Source organism: Helianthus annuus, chromosome 4 (genome assembly GCF_002127325.2).
Source record: "Helianthus annuus cultivar XRQ/B chromosome 4, HanXRQr2.0-SUNRISE, whole genome shotgun sequence".
Taxonomy (NCBI): Eukaryota; Viridiplantae; Streptophyta; class Magnoliopsida; order Asterales; family Asteraceae; genus Helianthus; species Helianthus annuus.
The window spans coordinates 162,650,248-162,671,873 of record NC_035436.2 but is presented as its reverse complement, the minus strand read 5'-3'; the positions used below and the strand labels follow the sequence as shown (position 1 = coordinate 162,671,873).

Genomic DNA, 21,626 nt, shown 5'->3' with positions numbered 1-21,626 from the left:
ATTTTTACATTACCTTTCTTTAGCGTGTTGTAATAGTCCACTGATGTACTATCATTTCCTCTTTTATGCAACAAAAACTCATTTTTCAGTTTATCATTTTTTGGCTTTTTCAAATTTTCTGATGTTTTTGGATTTTCTAAAAATTCTTACTCCCCCTAAAATTCAAATACATCTAAAGAATATTGAAAACAAACTATACAAGAACATGACAACTGATATCGAATCGCTACAATTCTCCATCCGTTTGGCTTAAACAATCAGAACTCCCCCTCACAACAAACTATTTTCCCATAATGATTTCAAAACACTCAAGTTTGTTTTAATCAGAATGGTTTTTCCGGAAAATAAGTTTTATTGATTTTACCACTTGTAAAATTGGGGATCAAATCATAACATTGTTTGCCAATTTTATGAATGATAGTTAACTCAAGTTCAAATTAATGACCTTGATTTAACCACTTGTAAGATCAACCTAGTTCAAATTCTGAACCACTTATAACAATCACAAACATACAACTCAAACCTGTTTTTCAACCAATTACCATCTGTTGGTTGAATTCTCAAGGTGCCGATTCCTACTCCACGCTTACAAACCTGGGAGTTCCGGCAATTCCTGCTTTTCAAAACAACTTTTATAAGCACTTTAAAGAATGATGCCGATTCATGATCCACGATTACCAACTTGGGATCTCCGGCAAGTCAGGTTTTTATTCTTTGAAAAATATATCCACCCAAGCCTGACCTTCCTTGGGTGTAACAACAACTTCTTCATCTTTTCTTTCAACGGATCTGTGAACTCTTCTTTTGGCAGCGTAAAATTCTTTAACACCTTTGGCCTTACCATTGACCATTTTGCCAAAAATGTGTTTCACATTTCCGTTGAAATCCTTTTCAACATCAAATTTCTTCTTGTCAGAACAAAATTGATTTGAAATTTCAACTTTACCAACTTTCTTCATAAAATTTTCAGCACGCAACGGTGGAAAATTTTCATCATTCATAGTTGGAACTAATTTTTCAACCTTTTCTCAACACGTGGCTCCTCTGATTTTGTGGAATCAGATTCATCACCAGACTTGTTACCTGAATCTTTCACAACCCATTTTTGATTTATTACAATTTTTTTTCTTTTAAAAACATTCTTTGAACATTCTCCTTTTTCAAAAGTTGAATTTTCAAAGCCTGTAAACTTTCGGGTTGAAAGTTCAGTTTTCTCAACAACTTTCTCTTTCATTTTACCAGAGACTTCCTGTTTTGGTTTGAATGTCTTCGGACAATTCCTAGCAACATGACCAACAGTTTTACACTGAAAACAGGTTCTCTTTTCAATCTTCTCCTGAACAACATTCTTCTTTAACTCTTCTTGCTTCTTGGCAAGGAATTCCTGATTTGTCTGCTTTCTGAATGATTGTTCTTTCTCAGCTTCTGTTGTTTTCCCTGAAACAAACACAGTTTTTGGTTTATAAACTTTTTCATTTTTATAGTTTTTCAGTGGACCAAAACCAAGACCTTTCTTTTTGAAATTACGATTATGGTTTGGTTTCTTTTGGAAATTATAACCTCAATTGTAACCTATTTTCTTGTTAATTCTTTGTTGATCTCTTGAAGTGTATTGTTTAGGTTTTCCGGAAAGATGTAAATCTTTTATTTCAGAAATATTAATTTCTGTGATTTTGAAAACCTTTTGAATCATTTCAAATTTGACACTTCTTATTGGAAAACTTTCATCAGAATATAATTTGTCAGAACCTTTCAAAGTATATGCTACTTTGACCGATTCCTCATTCAAATTAGATTTTGATAACAAAAATTGTTTGTCATAAACCCGTTTGTCCTTTTTTATTGTTGGCTTTGACGCATCTGACTCAGACTTTGACTCGGGTTTGGACTCCATGTTTGACTCCTCACTGTCATCTTTATCTAACACCTGATCGACCACACTTTTTATCAACTTTGACTCATGATCAGTGTCGGACGACGTGTATGTAACATAAATATTTTCTGGCAAATTATCCGACGGCCCAGACTCCCATTGTAAGTTTATTGCCTTTTCGACTCTTTCGGAATTTGGATTTCGAGGTGAATATCCATTTTCGACCAGGGGCGGACATCTATTGTAAACCACACTTGGTTTCTTACCAGAAGTCTTCACTTCATCTTTTGTCACGGATTTCTTTTCTTCGAACATCTTCACTTCTTCAAACGTCTTAAAATTCTCCACAACCGGATAAATCCTGTCAACAACAAAAGTTGAACATTAGTAACTTTCTAATAATTTTTTAACTTTCTCAGTTTCTATCTTTTGTGTTGCTAACTCCAACTCCAGATCAGCACATTTCTTTATATGAAAATTAGCATCATCAAGCTGTCTCAGATATGCTATCTTCAGTGTATTCATTGCCACAGCTTGTTCACCACTCGAATCAGTATACTTGTTGATTTCTCTGTTCATTGTATCATAGGATTCTTTCAATCTGTTTATATTATGCAGCAATTCATTGTTCTGTTTGATTAAAGAATCACAATTCATGCACTTTTCAGGAATTTTGACAGGTTCTGCATCAACTTTAACTTCAAATTCAGGAACATCTTTGACTGTTCTGTTTGATCGTAAAAATTCAGCTCTTCTCTTTCTTTCAGCGTCAACTTCAGCTTTTAATCTCTCCTCCTCTTCTTCCTCTTCTTCAAGCTTTCTCCGTCTTGCTTCAGCAGCTTCTATGACTTTTCTGCTTCTTTCTGCACATTTCAAATCATAAGCATTAGCAATGAAAGCATTAACATTTGAAGTGTTTTTGGACATCTCTTTGGCCATGAGATCATGATCTGGGCAAAAATCGTCCCAACAGAAACCTTCAGCCAACTTTTCATCATCTTGTTCTGCCAAACACACTTTGCTGTTTGTTGGAATATATTTATCCCATGAAAAATTTTCATATTTGTTTAGACATGCTCTTTTTGACCCGACAATCACATCTCTCCCATGTGCAGGTGCCTGATGCTGTGCTGGTGGTGTGACTTGATGATAAATTGCCTTTTTGTGATAATCGTTGTTTCCAAAAGGATTTTGGGCTCCAGTAGCTTCACGGTTTTTGCACTCCCTCTTGAAATGCCCCTTTTCCCTGCAACGAAAACACATAACTTTAGATTTATCAAATCCTAAAGTTGAAACATTTGCATCACGAAAATCATCTCGGCCTGTAATCTGTTTAAACTTCTCAGCTCATCTCATCACACTAGCTATGCACCATTTAATGTCCATTAATTCCATTTCTTCAGCATCAATTTGATCGTAATCCTCTTTCGTGAGCATTGGATTACCGATCTTTCCGGCCACAAAACTACTATAAGACTCAAGAACCATTCCCAACAAAGACATTTGATTTTTGGCAACTTCTTCAGAATAATCTTGATCACTCTCAAGATTTAGTACAATATTACATTGAAGTCTTCTTCCATTCTTTGTTGCAGAAATGTTTGGATCGAATGATGAAAATCTTGTGCTGCTTGATCCCTGGGATGATTTCTTTTCAGAAGAATCTTTTGCACTGTAAGCAGTTTCGACTTTTGGAGAAAAATTTGACTTTTCGTTGACACCACCTTTGTAATACAAGCTGATATCTTGTTCTCCATCATAGTTCTTCATCCTGGCAATCTTCCTCTGCTCCATCTCTTGAGCTTCCAGGTGTTTGATGAAATCTCCCAGTGTCATATTTTTATAATCTTTTCTGTTGGATCTTAGCATCATCAGAAATGTTCCCCAAGTTTCATGAGGTAGCGCATCTGCAAGTTTTTCAATCGATTCATCAGTATCCTTTTTAATACCAAGTTTTGTCATATTTCTCACCAAGTTACAATATCTATCAATTATTTGCTTGGTGTTTTCAGATTTCAAACCACGTAATAAATCAAATTCTTTCTTCATAAGCGACATTTTGTTTTTGAGCATATCATCACTTCCAACAAATTTTGCTTCCAATTCTGTCCAGATTGAATAAGCAGTTCCATCATGTTGAAGCAATATCAAGATGTCCTCCTTGATTGCTTGCTGAAGCAGACTCACCATCAGTTTCTCGTCTCGATATTTCTTTTTATCTTCCGTACTCATTTCTCTAATTGTTTGCTGCACACCATTTGTTGTGGGTCTAACATATGGTTCTTCAGTGTGTTCCCACGCATCCAAGTGATAAGCTTCAACCCAATTTCCAAATCGTTCGGACCATGCATTGTAATCATCAATATCCATGAGCTTTGGTGGTTTCTGTGCTGTCCCCGTTTCATTCTCAAGCAATGTACTCTGAGTAATTGATATTGGACTAGCAAAAGCGTTATAAAACTCGTTCTCCATGTTTCGTTTTTTCAAAATTCACAAACAAACTTTTTCAAACGAACTGGTTCTCCTCGTGAAAAACCTGACAACAACAATCAAACAAAATGATCAATTTAAATGGATAGAATATGTAAAAGTATTGATGAAAACAATCTAAGACTCGTGTCTAAGATTTGTGGACTCGTTTCAATATTGATGAAATAAGATCGCTGAATGAATGGGCCACGAAATATGGACTTCCAATGGATCGAAAACAATGAAGTTCACTTGGGCAGACAATAAACAATGATAATTGGGCCTTAAATTTCAATAATCCGACAACACTTTGGGCTGCAAATGATATGAACTAACATGGGCTGAATCACTTTAGTCGACTTATAATTTGGGCCGAATAACTAAGTGGACTTCACATCACAATTAACAACCAATGTGATTGAGCCGATCACATACTTGGGCTGACAATACACATAATGAACTCACCACACTTTAATTTTTCAACTAAATTCTGATTGGACCTCCACTAAACTGACAATTTCAAGTAACAAATCACTTTGATAGGACCTCAAATGTAGTGGACTTCAATTAGATAATTGGACCGATCAATTCATGTAATCGATATGATTGGGCCGCACCTTTGATACCTTTTACTCAATTAACTGACAACAATCACATGGGCTGATACAAATCCACTATCACGACAAATTATGCACACCCCACTAAACTGACACTTGATTGGACCGTTACTTTTTAACACAAAATATGATCGATTGAATTAATGGACTTATGTTATTTCACATGCACCCCACTAATCGGTTGATATGCACACCCCACTAATCGGTTGATTGGACCGATTTACTAGAATCTATCAATTCACTAGAATCACATGCCAACTTTAATGAGCCGACAATTCAGTTTATGATCACATGCACTGATTTCAAATAATGAGCTGACAATATGAATCTTAGGCTGATTAATTTGATATTACTCAAAATCTGATTGGGCCTCACTTCTTGTTCTCATGCAAAACTGACCAACTCACATGCAACTTTGACCAAAACACTCATGTGACCAACTTACACACCTTTACCAACTTTCACATGCAAACTGACAAAACGCGTGGACAATTTTCGAGAGTCACATACAAGCTGACACAAACATGATTTCTTTTCCAACTATAAATGACCTGACAAACCTCGTAAAATGTTATACACAACTCGATGCACTTTTCAAATGGTTCACACTTTTCAAACGGGAACCATGTTTCAAACGGTCATGTCACCTTCAAACGAACAGCTTAATATTTTCAAACGGAAAGGTGCTTGCTTCAAATGGTTAACCCAACATTTTCAAACGGACACATGCATTTTCAAACGGTAAGGTGCAGATTTCAAACGGAATGGATAGATTCAAACGACAGTTCAAAAGAAATGGCCTCTTTCAAACGAGATGGATCAGATTTCAAACGGAATGCAGCTGCTTCGTTCAAACGGACACCAGTTTTCAAGCCATTTTTACCACTTTTACTTCGAATTATGAACTGATATTTTCGAGGGTTTGACAAAACACAATTACGCACACATTTTGAGAGTTTTAACCGACTTTAACCGTGAAAAATTTTAATTTTTGAAAAAGAAAGGTGTAGAAACAGAAATCGCAGCTGAATTGTTAGAACTCTTCTTCCTGAGCTCTGATACCACTTGTAGGATCGTTTTCAGACCCGAATGAGTCGATCAGAAGAGTTTATCTCTAAACGAAAGGCGGAAACAGACGTGTAGAGTTCAATTCAGCAAGATTCACACTATAAACTGTTGTATGATTGATATAAAGACGTTTTACAACCTGACAACACTTCGGCAGCACTTCGTTGCACAAGCCGGAAAGTTCTTGACCGTTCGTTACAAATGATGACAGTTTGAAAGCTATATATAGTAAAGACCCTTCTGTTTGAAAGTGACATGCCACCTTTCAAACGGAACCCATTTCAAACGAACACTAGCTTCAAACGGTCATGCTTCAATTCAAACGAACATGCTTCAAAGTTAGATATACATTCTGACTTTTCACACATATTGTATTTTGTCTTCATAAGTTGATGTAATAGATGATGTCACAAGGATGATGTCATCATCAAGAATGATGACATCACTCTTGTTCTGTACCGCAACGAACCCGAGACTCGACATAAGACGAAGACGACACATGAATGCACCAACAAATACATGATGTATTTCATGTATGTAATCTCAAAAAGTGTTTAGCCAATGAATCATTAATAGTCCTCTTAAGGATATAGAGGTAAATGAAAAACTAAAGTTTGTAGAGAAGCCGCTACAGATTGAAGACAGGAAAGTCAAGAATCTCAAACACAAGAGATTAGTTCTGGTCAAAGTAAAATGGGACTCCAAAAGAGGACCATAATACACATGGGAGCTTGAATCAGAAATGCAAAAGAAATATCCACACTTATTTCAGTAGACCTCAAGGACGAGTTCTAAAACAAGGTGGGGAGGATATAACTCTCCAAAATTATTTTTCGATACCCCTAATGTATTTAGAACACCTCAATACGTCCTAAAATACAACCCGTATACGAAAACCGAGCCCAAAATACCTTATACAATTAAAAATTAAATAAAAATCAATTTTTATGATCTGTCGCGGGCCGCGAAGACTTACGGCAAGCGCCTAGAAATGCGGCAAACCCGTAAGCCGCCACGTGTCAACACGTGGCGAAGCTAGATCGGTGACAAATCAAAGCTAGGCCCTACAGACCCTAGGTCGCGGGGCGTGAAGGCCCCTTGTGTGTTCTTCGCGGGTCGCGAGGGAGTCCGAATCAGGCCCTATAAATGGAGGCCATCGACCTTCAGTCCCAAATCGTTCATTCTCTCTTTCTCTCTCGAATTTCTGCATAGTAAACATAATTTCTGGGCATAATACCCCCCTAATTAACGAAGCTCTGCCTTGTTGTAAGTATTTTAACCCCCAGTTACGTATTAGATACGCTGCCCGATTGATTTAGGATTCCGTAACGGCTGTCGAGGCTCTGCCCGATGTAGTCGTTGGAATTCTGTCTCGGGTAGGGTATTACTAATGTAAATATTGGGTTATTATACTAACGCATGTGCATTGCTTAATTTATTTGATTATAAACAGAAACCACATGAAAAAGTCTAAACTAGCAATGTGAGTAATCTCCTTTTTATAAACTGTTTTTACAAAACCTTAAATATTTTACAATGTGATTAGCAGTGATTGAGTCTTTGTAATTCTTCAATTACTGCCGGTGTGTTGGGGTTTTGTATATAAAATGTGGAACACGTTACCATTGGACAAAGAGTTAGCCAGTGTGCAGTGGCGGATCTAGGATTTTTTTCCTATGGGTTCACTTTTTTGAGTGGTCAGATTTTCACAACCATAGGTTACAATTTTTTGGTTGGGTCGGGTCGGGTCGCAACTCACAGAACATAATAAAGACCTAAATTTCTATTAGCATTAGCCCTATAAAACTAAAATTTCCTAAGATTTAGTTCATATGAAATAACCTTCCTATAAAAACAAAAAATCACAACTAACGAGTTAATAAATTTAATCAAATATTGAGTATTTGAGTTAAAAACTTATGCCAAACATGCTTAATGAATCAAACTACACTTATGCCAACATTGCCTTAAAACCTAATAGCCGAGATGGAAACTTGAAGAATTCAAGAACTTGAAATCGCTTAGAGTGAACACAACATGTGTAATCGAATCTGTGGGTATACTGAAAGTACTATATACATTTTTTTTGCAGTGAACTATGTAAGTGACAACAGAGAAAATGGTGACAACGAAGTTGGTTTTATAATATTACCATCATCAACCAACTTTTCTTCTGTTACTAACCAATTGATTTTGGATTTTTGGGGGGAATACGATTCTAGCATATTGTTTTCTTTTATAAGATAATCTTTTACCTTGTAATGATACATAATAATATGAAGACACAGACATCATAACTTCAAACAATATTAGGCAAAATGGTGACTTTGCTTTAGCTTCATATATTCAGTAGTTGTCTGATGCTTGGGTTTAGATATACATCAACAAATTACAAGACAATCTTAGAGACTGAGGGAGATTACTTAGATTTGAAGTGGTTGAACTAAGGTGGCTGTGCGCTAGAAAAATATGAAAAAAACGACTTAATGCAGGAATCGAACTCGGGTGTTAAGGTTTGAAACCACCCCCTTTACCAGTGTAACAGCAGACGTTTTCATGCTATGGGTTCACCTACAATTTATTTATGGGTTCCTACCGTATTTTCTTATAGGTTTTTCACTAAAAATTACAAACCGAATGGGTTCCTGGGAACCCGGTGTTTGAATGTAAATCTGCCCCTGCCAATGTGTAATATGACCCACCAGTCAGGATTGACAGTACTGAATGAGTAATTGTGTAGATGTAAACATTGTAATCGCTCTCAATACTGTAAATTGATAAAACTCTTCTTGATTAAACTGGGATTCACTCACCAGTATTTTCCACTGACAAAATGTTTTTAAACGCGTTTTATGTAACAAAATGTGAAATCCAAATAGAAGGCAACTGGACAGCACTGAAGTCTTGGAAAAGTGGCTATAAAAGTTACCTAAATAAAGAAGATGTTTTATTTCAATAAAATAGGGTTTATCTCTATAAATATGTTTGTAATAAAAACTTGGGTTTTATCCCATTATATTTATTAATATAAAATGTGGTGTTTTACTCTGATAACATATTTTCTAACTACGGTCCTGATGTAATTTTCGCTGCCAAATTGATAAACACTGATACCACTGAAACTGGCCGCATCCGCCCGTTCCCGGGTAATAAGGGGACGGGGGTTGCGACATTTTTAGTGTTATTTATCTTTTAGTCAGGTTAATCAAACCCAAAGTAATTTCAGTTTTTCTATTGGTTACGTGATGATTCATGATATCTCATTATTAGGTTTTTTTTTATCTAAATTATCTTTAAATAATGAAGTGTATGGCTTGTGACATATATCAAAAAGCGTTTTATTATAATCTTTTTAGGGGGATTTTTTATAAATGTGTTTTCTTGAGATATCTGTGTTGTGAAGATGGTCATAATTGATTTCATGATGCTTTAGGGGAAGCACAAATATGTAGATTTGAAAGGCAACAACGTAACGATGGTTATAATGCCATATGCCTACTCATATTCATCATTCGAAACGTTGTGTCGCATGGGTAACGCTAAATTGGTTGTTAGCTAGATGATATAATTAACTAATGGGTCTAGCAACGCATGGTATTCTTCTTGGCATTGGCGGAGATTGACCAAAAGTTCCGAGGGGGTGGAAAGTCATGGGACGAAATCCTTTTTCCTATTGCCATGTTTTGGGTTGTATGTTGGGGTCGGATGTTCGATTCGGGTCAAACAATAATAACTCCAAATAAAACTACATAATCTTCATTCATTCAAATTACGCATTCTTACACATAAAACTAAAAAAGCTAAATATTGTTTAACAAAAATAAAGACCAAAATATTTATAATGATGCGAGATAAATTGTAAGTACTTAGACGAAAAATTACAACTCAGCCCGACGATCTTTAAAATAAATGGTAAGTAACTTTAGGACCTTTAAGATAAAAAAGAACCCTCAACTTTGATTTATATATAAAGTAGTAACAAAATTTACTTAAAGTTATTAAAAATTATAAAAAAGTACTAATAGCCCGTTCTTTATATTTTTTTAACTCAATACGAAAATATATATAAATATATTTTGGACAATAAACTTGGTAGGGGCAGGGGATTTTAGGCAAAAAATTGACGGGGGCGAACCTATATAATTTTAAATTTTTCAGACAAAAATAAAAAATATTACACTTCTAACCGAAACATTCACGAGGCTGGTGCACCCCGTCCCTTAAAATCTACCTCTCTGCTTCTTGGTGAATCATGCTCTTTTTTAAACCCGGTCGGGTTACTCAAATCTTCCAGTTTTCCAATTTTCTTTGAGTATAATAAGTTTTTTAAAAGAAAAAAAAATCCGTAATGAGTTAATGGCATGCTGCTAGGGGGTCGGGCAGGGGTCTCTGGTGCACAAAAAACTCGAACCTGAACCCGAAAATAAAACCCGGAACCGGGTATTATAAAATCCGGAACCGGGTATTATAAAACCCAGGTTTTTTATACCCGAACCCGACCCTACCTGAAGGGGTAAGGTCCCAAAAACCTCATAAAAAGGATATGAGACCATACCACCAACTGGCCTTTCAACCCTTCAACCATGCGCGGCCGCGCATTGGTCTTACAAAAGGAAGAAAGAGATCAACAAGCAATAGTCGCGCGCCTAAAGGAAAGCATAAAATCCTTACACCGCCTTCCATTGGCAAGGGGTTAAAAACCCTAGGAATAATACTTCCACCCAAATATCCAAACTTGGATATCATTTTACCCAGACTTGGAATTTACTCAGCTGTGTACACACAGTAAGGTATCACACCAGATTACAGCAGTAATCTTCTAGAAAGAATATGATCGTGCACCACCCAGACGGTTGTAACCGTCTGGACACGTGTCACTATCACAAACATTCCTGAAATCACAACGATAGCATGTAATTGAAGAATGATCTCCACTTGAATCACTTTCCACGTGGCAATTCCCCAACCGTTGATCAAGTCATGATCCGTGTGCATTCACATCAAGATCAAAACAACTTAACGAAGATTAAAAGGACTTAACGGAAGGAAATATAACCGCTACGACGTTAGCATCTTCCGTTATCTTTTCAATAACAGATTTTCCCTCCCATACTCCCGGTTATAAATAGGAGAACTCTTCAGGTATAAACCCAGATCACATTCACTACCGAAATACTTTATCTTCTCCATTACAAATACTTATTCTCACACCGGAGTCGGGTCAAGGAGAGAACCCTCTTCTCCCCTTGACGAGGCTAACGGTGCTCTGTTTTGCAGAATCACCGGAGAAGGAACTCGGCTGCAACTGAATCAATTGAGAGAGAACTAACCTTTTATGCGGATTCAAACCCCCTAGATATCTCGGTTCCGACCATTTATCTAGTGTTTCTTCATTGGCGCCCACCGTTTTCTCAGTTTTTCTAGTCTCTATCTCGTTTCGATTCAGTTCATCTCATTTTTCTGTTTTTGCACATGGCAGAAAATTCATCTACTCACCGACAGCCTGGTCCTCGACCAAACATTGGAAACAATTTCCAAATAGCAGGATCCCCAAAACATGGGGTTAGCAGATGCCAAACTGCTTTAAACGCAATCACCAGATCTGACTCCCCAAACATCAGATCTGGAGAAAGAATCAACACTACAGAATTGGACCTAGTAGCCTCACCTTGGGGAAACGTCCAATCCAGCCAGTACAAAGATAGCAGTCATCAGAAACAAATACACATGGTTCAAGGAGGACCGTCACGAAGATCAAATAAGCGAAGCTATGATCAACACTGGAGAGAACAGCAAGTCGTGTTCCCTGTTGTTCCTGGGGGCCCTCAGGAAGAACGACCGGTGATTATCACTGGTATTTTTGGTCATTACCGAACGGACTATATGTTCATAGATCCAGGTAGCTCGATTGACATCATATACGAGCAGTGCTTTAAACAGCTCGATCCGGAGGATAAAGCACGGTTAGAACCGGTCGATTTTCCCCTCACCGGATTGTGTAATGAAGCTGTTTTCCCGTTAGGACAAATCGCTTTTCCGGTGACCTTATCAGATGGCAAACATTCACGAACAGTTACAGTAAATTTCATGGTCATACCAGCAATATCACGACATGACATTTTACTCGGGGGAAGGTCACAAAGAGAATTCAGCATGATCACTTCCATTCCACACGCAGCTTGTGGATTTCCGACAGAAACCGGAGTTGCAATTCTCTATTCAAGCAAAGAAGTCATGTCCGTAGATGATGAACCACCAGCAAAGGCAGTCAAAGCTTCAGCACCAAACGAACCAGAGAAATGGGTTCTGAACGGCGAATACCCAGAGCAAACCATTCTGCTAGGACAAGCCATGTCACCAACAATACGAATACAGCTGAAAAGGTTGTTGTCTAACAACAAAGATATATTTGCCTGGTGCCCAGCAGACATGACTGGAGTTCCACGCGATATCGCGCAACATTGTTTAAACATCAAACCATCAGTTGATCCGGTTGTTCAGGGGAGGCGCAGCTTCAGTGAAGAAAAAGCAAAAGCGATGGATGAGCAAGTAACATAGTTACTCAATGCGGGAATCTTGCGCAAAATAAAATACCACACATGGGTTGCCAATCCAGTCATGGTACAAAAACAGAACGGCGGGTGGAGAATGTGTGTCGACTTCAAAGACCTCAATAAAGCATGCCTCAGAGACTCCTACGCACTCCCAGAGATAGACAAGAAAGTCGATTCTTTAGCATCATTCAGATGGAAATGTTTTCTCAACTGTTATAAGGGTTATCACCAGGTCCAGATGAAAGAAGAAGACGAGGAAAAAACAGCATTCCGCACAGACAAAGGCATCTACTGCTACACAAAAATGCCGTTTGGGTTGCGCAACGCAGGCGCAACGTATCAACGCCTAATGGACACAATTTTTAGCGAAGATATTGGCAAAACTGTCGAAGTATACATGGATGACCTCTTCATCATGAGCCATGAGGAAGAGACAATACTCAACAATATCCAGCGCACATTCGATTCCTTACGAAGCGTAAACTTAAAGTTGAACCCGACAAAATGCTCCTTCGGCATGGAAGAAGGAAAGTTTTTGGGTTTCATAGTTACAAAAGACGGTTTTAAGGTTAATCCAAAGAAAGTGCAGACCATTCAGCTAATGCCATCACCGGCAACAGTCAAGGAAATGCAAAGGCTCACCGGGCGACTAGCAGCTCTGAATAGATTTTTGGCTAATCATGCGGCAAAATCTTATCCATTTATCAGTACGCTGCGAAACTGCGGAAAGAAAACTCCTTTTCAATGGACACCTGAAGCAGAAGCAGCATCCAAACAAATGAAAGAATATTTAATCCAGTTACCAACACTGACTGCGCCAAAAGAAAAGGAACCATTAATCTTATATCTGTCAGCCGCGGAGGTAGCAGTAGGCGCGGTATTAATGGTAGAGCGGGAAAATATCCAGACTCCAATCTACTACATCAGCAAAATGCTCACCGGCCCTGAAACTCGTTACTCAATGATAGAAAAACTGGTTCTAGCGCTAGTACACGCATCCAGACGTTTGCGCAGGTATTTTTCAGGCCATGTCATCACAGTACTGACAAATTATCATTTGGGCCAAATCTTGTCAAAACCCGACATAGCGGGGAGATTAGCTAAATGGGCCATCGAGCTAGGAGGCTACAACATTTTTTACAAACCAAGACCAGCAATCAAAGGGCAAGTTCTAGCAGACTTCGCCACTGAAGTTCCCGTTGATAAAGTACAAGAATGTGAGGCAATCCAGAACCCGACGCCTGTTTTTGACGACAAAGTCTGGACCTTACACACCGATGGTGCTTCCAATGACGACGGAGCAGGAGCAGGTCTCCGATTAGTCAGCCCGGATAATCACGAACTCACATATGCTATCCGCTTAGATTTCCAAAGTACCAACAATGAAGCAGAATACGAAGCATTTTTAGCAGGTCTTCGTTTAGCACTCAAGATGGGGGCGAAAAACCTTGAAGCCAACGTCGACTCAAAACTAGTAGCTGAACAAGTTAACGGTCGTTATGACGCGAAGGGCGAGGCTATGGCGTTGTACCTTGAACAAGCACAGATGTTAATCAATCAATTTCAGACATTCAAAGTCAATCACATAAACAGAAGTGAGAACAAACATGCTGACGCGCTAAGCAAGTTAGCTGCAACCAGCTTTAAACACTTAGCAAAGGAAGTGCGCATAGAGGTACTATCCAATCCTTCCATTCACCTAAAACAAGTAAGTGTCATAGAGATGGGAAATCCGTCCTGGATGTCTCCAATTATTTTGTACCTTCAACACGGAAAACTCCCGGAAGGAAAGGCAGAAGCCCGAAAAATACAACACAAAGCAATAAACTACGAGATGGCGGATGGCATCCTTTATCGGAAATCATTCATGGGTCTGTTACTACGTTGTGTTGATAAAACGGACGCTCAGTATCTGGTTAGAGAAATCCACGAAGGATTATGCGGGATACACGCAGGACCGCGCATGGTCGTAGCAAAAATAATGAGCGCCGGATACTACTGGCCAGGAATGCACATGGACGCAGTTGATCTATTACGAAGATGCGAGGCATGTCAACGCCATGCACCAAAGACACTTCGACCCAAAAATCCGCTAATTCCCGTTACTTCCGCCTGGCCATTCCAACAGTGGGGCATCGATCTCGTTGGCCCATTTCCCGATGCGCCAGGTGCAGTAAAATTCATCATCGTTGCGGTGGATTACTTCACAAAATGGGTGGAAGCTAAAGCTTTGGCCTCAACAACAGCAATGGTAATCCGCAAATTTATATGGGAACATATCATTTGCAGATTCGGGTTACCATTGCGCATTATTTCTGACAATGGTACAAACTTTGCCGCGGAAGACCTTCAAAAAATGGTTCAAAGAAATTAACATTGAGCACAGCTTCGCTTCCGTCGCGCATCCTCAAGCAAATGGCCAGGTAGAAAGCATAAACAAACAAATCGTTGACGGTATAAAAGCGCGACTTGGGACAGCGCGCAGAGGGTGGGTTGACGAACTTCCCAGCATCCTCTGGGCGCATCGAACAATGCCAAAGACTAGTACCGGAGAAACTCCGTTCAGTCTAGTCTATGGGTCAGAGGCCGTCATTCCAGCTGAAGTAGGCCTACCTTCACCACGCATGTTGGCTATGGAGAAACAGAACAATGAACAAGAACGAAGGCTGGATTTGGATCTTCTGGAAGAAAGGCGCGAGAACGCGGCCATAGCAGAAGCAAGGTACAAATCCAAGCTAGAGAAATATTACAACGCGCGTGTGCGTATTTGCACCTTTGTCCCCGGAGATTTTGTGTTGCGCGACAACAAGGCTTCAAACGCCGAAAAACCCGGGAAATTAGCGCCAAGGTGGGAAGGACCGTACGTCATTAACGAAGTCTTAGGCAAGGGGGCATATACCCTAAAAAGGGTCGATGGGACTCTAGTTCCCCGCACCTGGAACGCGCAACAGTTGCGCAGGTGTTACATGTGAACCAAGCCTACAAAGCGAAAAGAACATACAGGCAATGTATTTCCTTATCTTATCTTGTATCACGAGCCTTGTTTGTTTACATCACTGTTTATTACAAATTGCATGAAATTTCTTCGGTTCGCGCGAAAACGATATGGTCAAACATTGTACACCTCATGAACAGTCTAAAAACAGACAAGCTGTTGACAAACGTTCACACATGAGCACAATACCATCCCTCATTCGCCTTACCTATTCAAAAGTAATTATACACATGCAACATATTGTAATCCACATATATACGAATCATAGCAATGATCTTCAAAAAAGTATATCATAATGTACATTATCAAAAAAGTGTAACATGAACACTTAACAAGATCATAACAATGATCTTCAAAAATCCTGTCCAGTACCCAAAGCTTACAACAAAAAAGCATTAACAAAGGACAGAGACAGGCCCTAGGCTTGAATATCTAATCAGCACCAGGACCATCATCAACAGTGGACACCTGCCTGCTCCGACGAATCCTCCGACGTCGGTACACCAACCGACATCCCCCTCTCTGAAGCATCGGAAACCGGGTCGTCAACCCATCAACATCCAATACAACATCAGCACCAGCAGTGATATTAGTGTAATGAGGGACCTTGCAGTCAGAATCAGCAATTGCAGGGGAAGCAGGCTCGATCAGTTTCTTCACTGGTGCAATGATGAGAGGAGGTGAACGAGACCTTCGGCAGCATCGTACACTCTAAAAGCATCTAGCAGGAGACGAGTGTGGTAAGAACGTTTCATCTTCTTTGACAAAAATTAACTAAGAAGATCAAGTGTCTCAAACATACATATATATAAAGAGAACTCAAAACTTCGAGAAAGGAGAAATCCATCATTAACTGTCAGAATTGTGTCACATCCAAACGGCGCTACAGGAACCTGGGTCACTTCTTCATTAATGAAGCCTGACAAAGCGCCATTACAAATCTCAAGACCAATGAGAAAAATACCCACTCTTACTGACAGGTGACGTCATTACATGACAGAGCATGATTACAAGTCACACTTAAAAAAAAAAAATCATTACAGAATTCAATCTTCTCACAGAAGATTTCTCATTTTTTCGCGCCCAAAAAGACATTTCTCTCTCCTAAGTCCAGTGCTCCACTTATTCGCATAAGTACAACACTAGACTGGGGGTACTTGAAGGGGTAAGGTCCCAAAAACCTCATAAAAAGGATATGAGACCATACCACCAACTGGCCTTTCAACCCTTCAACCTTGCGCGGCCGCGCATTGGTCTTACAAAAGGAAGAAAGAGATCAACAAGCAATAGTCGCGCGCCTAAAGGAAAGCATAAAATCCTTACGCCGCCTTCCATTGGCAAGGGGTTAAAAACCCTAGGAATAATACTTCCACCCAAATATCCAAACTTGGATATCATTTTACCCAGACTTGGAATTTACTCAGCTGTGTACACACAGTAAGGTATCACACCAGATTACAGCAGTAATCTTCTAGAAAGAATATGATCGTGCACCACCCAGACGGTTGTAACCGTCTGGACACGTGTCACTATCACAAACATTCCTGAAATCACAACGATAGCATGTAATTGAAGAATGATCTCCACTTGAATCACTTTCCACGTGGCAATTCCCCAACCGTTGATCAAGTCATGATCCGTGTGCATTCACATCAAGATCAAAACAACTTAACAAAGATTAAAAGGACTTAACGGAAGGAAATATAACCGCTACGACGTTAGCATCTTCCGTTATCGTTTCAATAACAGATTTTCCCTCCCAAACTCCCGGTTATAAATAGGAGAACTCTTCAGGTATAAACCCAGATCACATTCACTACTGAAATACTTTATCTTCTCCATTACAAATACTTATTCTCACACCGGAGTCGGGTCAAGGAGAGAACCCTCTTCTCCCCTTGACGAGGCTAACGGTGCTCTGTTTTGCAGAATCACCGGAGAAGGAACTCGCCTGCAACTGAATCAATTGAGAGAGAACTAACCTTTTATGCGGATTCAAACCCCCTAGATATCTCGGTTCCGACCATTTATCTAGTGTTTCTTCACTACCCATAGGGTAGGGGTTGGGTATGCATTTCTGTTATAAAACCCGAACCCGGAACCGGGTTTTTTTATACCCGTTTTCAACCCGGGTTTTACGAGTACTCGGTTTCAACCCGAACCCGGAACCGAGTTTTTTCAATACCCGGTCCGGGTTTCCCAATACCCTGTTCAGGTTTTTCATTTTTTTTTGTGTTTTTTTGAGTTTTGTACCTTGGTAACGGCTATATAGCTGTTAGAAAGTGTATTATGATCATTTGTTTGGTTTACATTGTATCTCTATACCCTATAAAAGGGGTCTTTGATGACGAACAATAAACGAAGATGGTCAAGTTATTCGAAGCTATCTATGTTCACCATCTTATTCGATCCGGTTCAATGATTATTTAGGTGTCATGTATTTCTATGTTTTATGAAATAAAAAGGTTTTGCATTTTATATTTCTATGATATATCCAAAAAAAATGAATACCCGAGGCATATCCGAACCAAACCCGAACCCAACCCGATCCTATCCGAACTCGAAAATAGGGTATTATAATACCTAGGTATTAGAAAACCCGACCCGAACCCGGGTATATAGGGTATACATTTTTTATATAAAACCCGGACCCAATCCGGGTATTGTCAATACCCGATTTTGTAGAACCCGATCGTACCCGAACCTGATTCTATTTCCAGAACCGGATATTCAGAAAACCCGATTTGTGCACCACTAGCAGGGGAGATGGTTCCATGGAGGTCAATGGACCCATTACATTGAATCTGTTTTGGTAGGGCCTTATTATTTTCGTAAATTGTATTGATCGATCCATAGTTAATTTCTGTAATAGGCCCCATTTGAGCCCACTCAATATTAATTAGTTGGCTAGTTGCTAAATAGGAAGTCAATGATGTCTTTACACAGAACCTTGCTTGGCCTTTTGTTCTAAAATTAAATGTCTTAGTCTTGTCATTTTGTTTTCCTATATATGCCTCGCACTTTATGGACACCCACTTTGACCAGTTTTATCATAATAATGAATACATAATTAATTTCAGCTTGTCGATATTTATTTATGTTTCTAATAATTCCATATGGTATCATCTTATTCTAATATGGTTCATACGGGTCGTATAAGTTTATACGGTCCGTACAGAATAAAGTGAACCGACAAAGGCTGTGCCAGCAGCTTTTGTCGGTTCACTTTATTCTATACGGGCCGTATAACCTTATACGACCCGTATCAACCATGTTAGAATAAGATTATAGTGTGGTCATATATATATTATACGACGATGTTATATGGGTCGTATATAATTATACGGCCCGTATACATTGAATTTCTTTTATTTTATTGTTTTATTACTATTTGACGCGACGTATTATTCCTTGATTCACGTGCGAGTTATGTGATTATACGTTACATTCCTCGATATTCGTGCGAGTTATTTGATTCGACGTTAGATTACTCGATTCGCGTGTTAATCATTTGAAACGATGTAATATTCCCTAAAATTCTCTATATAAACGACACTAATTTCATCCATTTTCATTCAACTTTTATTCGTTTCTTCTATTTTTCTCTGTATTCAAATTATTTACGGTATAATGTCGGGTTGGCATGACTTTTTAAATATATTTGATAACAAGGCAAATCAGGGGAGTTATGATAACAATCAAGATAACAAAGCGGACGTGTTTGATCTGAATGCTCCGTTCAGTCCCAGTCTTGTGTCTGATGCAGGTCAGGATACTTGGGGTTTGGATGCCTTTCAGCCTAATTATGCTGGTTATTATCCATCGCAACACCCGGTTAATTTTGAAGCCCATCCTGTTAGTGTTGGACCGCCGACTGATAGTTCTCATTCTCCTCCCATAAGTGGTGGACCGCCCAAGGGTCCAAATGCTGACTAGGAACCTAGTGAGTTTCAAAACAAGCAGGTATAACATTTAATTATACGTTTATTTGTTGTACGTTAACTATTTTAGTGTTTTTACGTTTGATGTTGTTTTTATTAAAATCTTAGATTAGGGTTGCTCAACGGGTCGTGTTCGTAGGTTGGTGGGTTCAACCCGACCTGAACCTGAAAATTTTACACAAACCCGAACCCGAAAATCGTATCATACATAAGAACCCGAACACAACCCGAAGTTTCATGGGTTGACCCGAACACGACCCGTTCAACCCGATTTTTTTATTTTTTTTTTCTGAAATTAATATATTAAAGTTAAAATTTACTTAAAAAATACAAATATATATATATATATATATATATATATATATAATGTCATATTTAAATTATAAAATCTATGTTAATTTCTCTTTTTAAGTTATAATCATGGCATAAAAATACACACCCATTTAATTTATGACGTAAAATATATTGTAAAAAAATATAATATAGTATAAATGTGTAACGGGTCAACCCGCCAACCCGACCATGTTGACCCGAACCCGACCCGTTAACCCAAACGGGTCGCAGGTTCAACCTGAAACTGAGCCGAACCCGTTTATACTAAAACTAAACTTATGGGTTAATCATTTGAGTTAATCATTAATTGACACATATAAGTGTTTTCGTTAGAAATTCGCTAGCATGGATGAATTGGTAGAGTGGTGTAGAGACGTCGGACGCGAAAATGGCTACGCCCTCATCACCAAACGCACCATCTACGATAAACCCCCAAGGGGTCAGCCGTTAAAAATTTGGCTTACGTGCGATTGTGCCGGCGAGTACAAATCAAAAGCCATGGTCAGACGCAGCGGGACTAGGAAAACCGGTTGCAAGTTCCAACTGATCGGGACATACAGAAAGAGGTTAGGTTATTGGGATGTAAGGGTTGAGAAAGCTAAACATAACCACAAACCATTTTTGTATCCAGAGGGTCATCCGTCCCTAATGAGGCTGACTTCATCGGAAGAGATGACGGTGGAGCAAATGGCGCATCAGAACATAAAACCACGAGACATTCTTGCTGCCATTAAAGAACAGAACCCCCATAATGTCTCAACAAGAAACACCATATACAACGCTCGGGCCAAACTGGGTAGAATGGAACAAGTCGGCGAGACTCCAATGCAGATACTTTTCGACTGGTTGGAGAAGGTTGGGTTTGTTTTTTTACCATAGAACATCTCAAAACGGCGAACAGGTCGATGATGTTTTCTTCATCCACCCGTAGTCGAACATGTTGTGGCGCGTCTTCCCGTATGTGTTGCTTATAGACTCCACCTACAAGACGAATCGGTACAAAATGCCGCTAGTCCAGATTATCGGTGTTACATCCACGTTGATGTCATTTTGCATTGCTCATGCGTTCGTAAGCAACGAGAAACAGGAAAACTTCACATGGGTTCTACAGAGGTTGAAACACTCATTAGACAGTGTTATGGAACCCCGTGTAATAGTAACGGATAGAGATCGCGCCCTAATGAACGCATATGCAACCGTGTTTCCTAGGGCTAGACATTCATTGTGTAGGTGGCACATACAACAAAACATCCTCAAACATTGCAGGCAAAGCTTTAAAACAGAAGAAAGCTGGGAAAGGTTTCTTTACAAGTGGCGTAAGCTAATTAACTCAACGACCGATCTTGACTACAACTACTGGTACGAGCGAATACGATCAAAGTTGCCAAGCAAAAAAACCGACGGTAAGTTCTATATTATTTTTGTTTAATAATCGTATTTATTTGACTTGTCTTAATTGCACTTGACTTTGATTACAAAGATTATGGACTATTTGGATTCAATCTGGTTACAACCATATAGAGACTGGTTTGTTTCGTTCTGGAGCGACCTGTTGGTGCATTCATCTGTCGTCTTCGTCTTATGTCGAGTCTCAGGTTCGTTGCGGATCTAAACAAGTGTGACATCATCAATATGACATCATTGTGTGACATCATATTGATGACATCACAAGTTATCATCATTACAACATGCACGTGAAGATAGATTACACATGAAAAGTTTGTAAACAAGCATGTCCGTTTGAGAGGTTTAGTTTGAGAAGTTTCCGTTTGAAAA

At 39.0% G+C, this 21,626-nt stretch overlaps 1 protein-coding gene across 1 annotated transcript; it reads left to right on the top strand.

Annotated features, from left to right (window-relative positions):
* The first annotated feature begins 20,195 nt into the window (after positions 1–20,195).
* On the top strand, positions 20,196–21,017 carry LOC110933741 (PKS-NRPS hybrid synthetase CHGG_01239-like). Its single transcript, XM_022176948.1, has 2 exons — positions 20,196–20,710; positions 20,825–21,017. Exons 1-2 carry the CDS (start codon positions 20,196–20,198, stop codon positions 21,015–21,017), a joined length of 708 nt encoding a protein of 235 aa, XP_022032640.1.
* Positions 21,018–21,626: the final 609 nt, after the last annotated feature.

Bases quoted from the DNA above. Each gene is read 5' to 3' on its own strand.
- LOC110933741 (XM_022176948.1), top strand. From the start codon at position 20,196: ATGGATGAATTGGTAGAGTGGTGTAGAGACGTCGGACGCGAAAATGGC. The intron at 20,711-20,824 runs GTTTGTTTTTTT...TGTTGCTTATAG, and splicing joins GACTGGTTGGAGAAGGTTGG to ACTCCACCTACAAGACGAAT.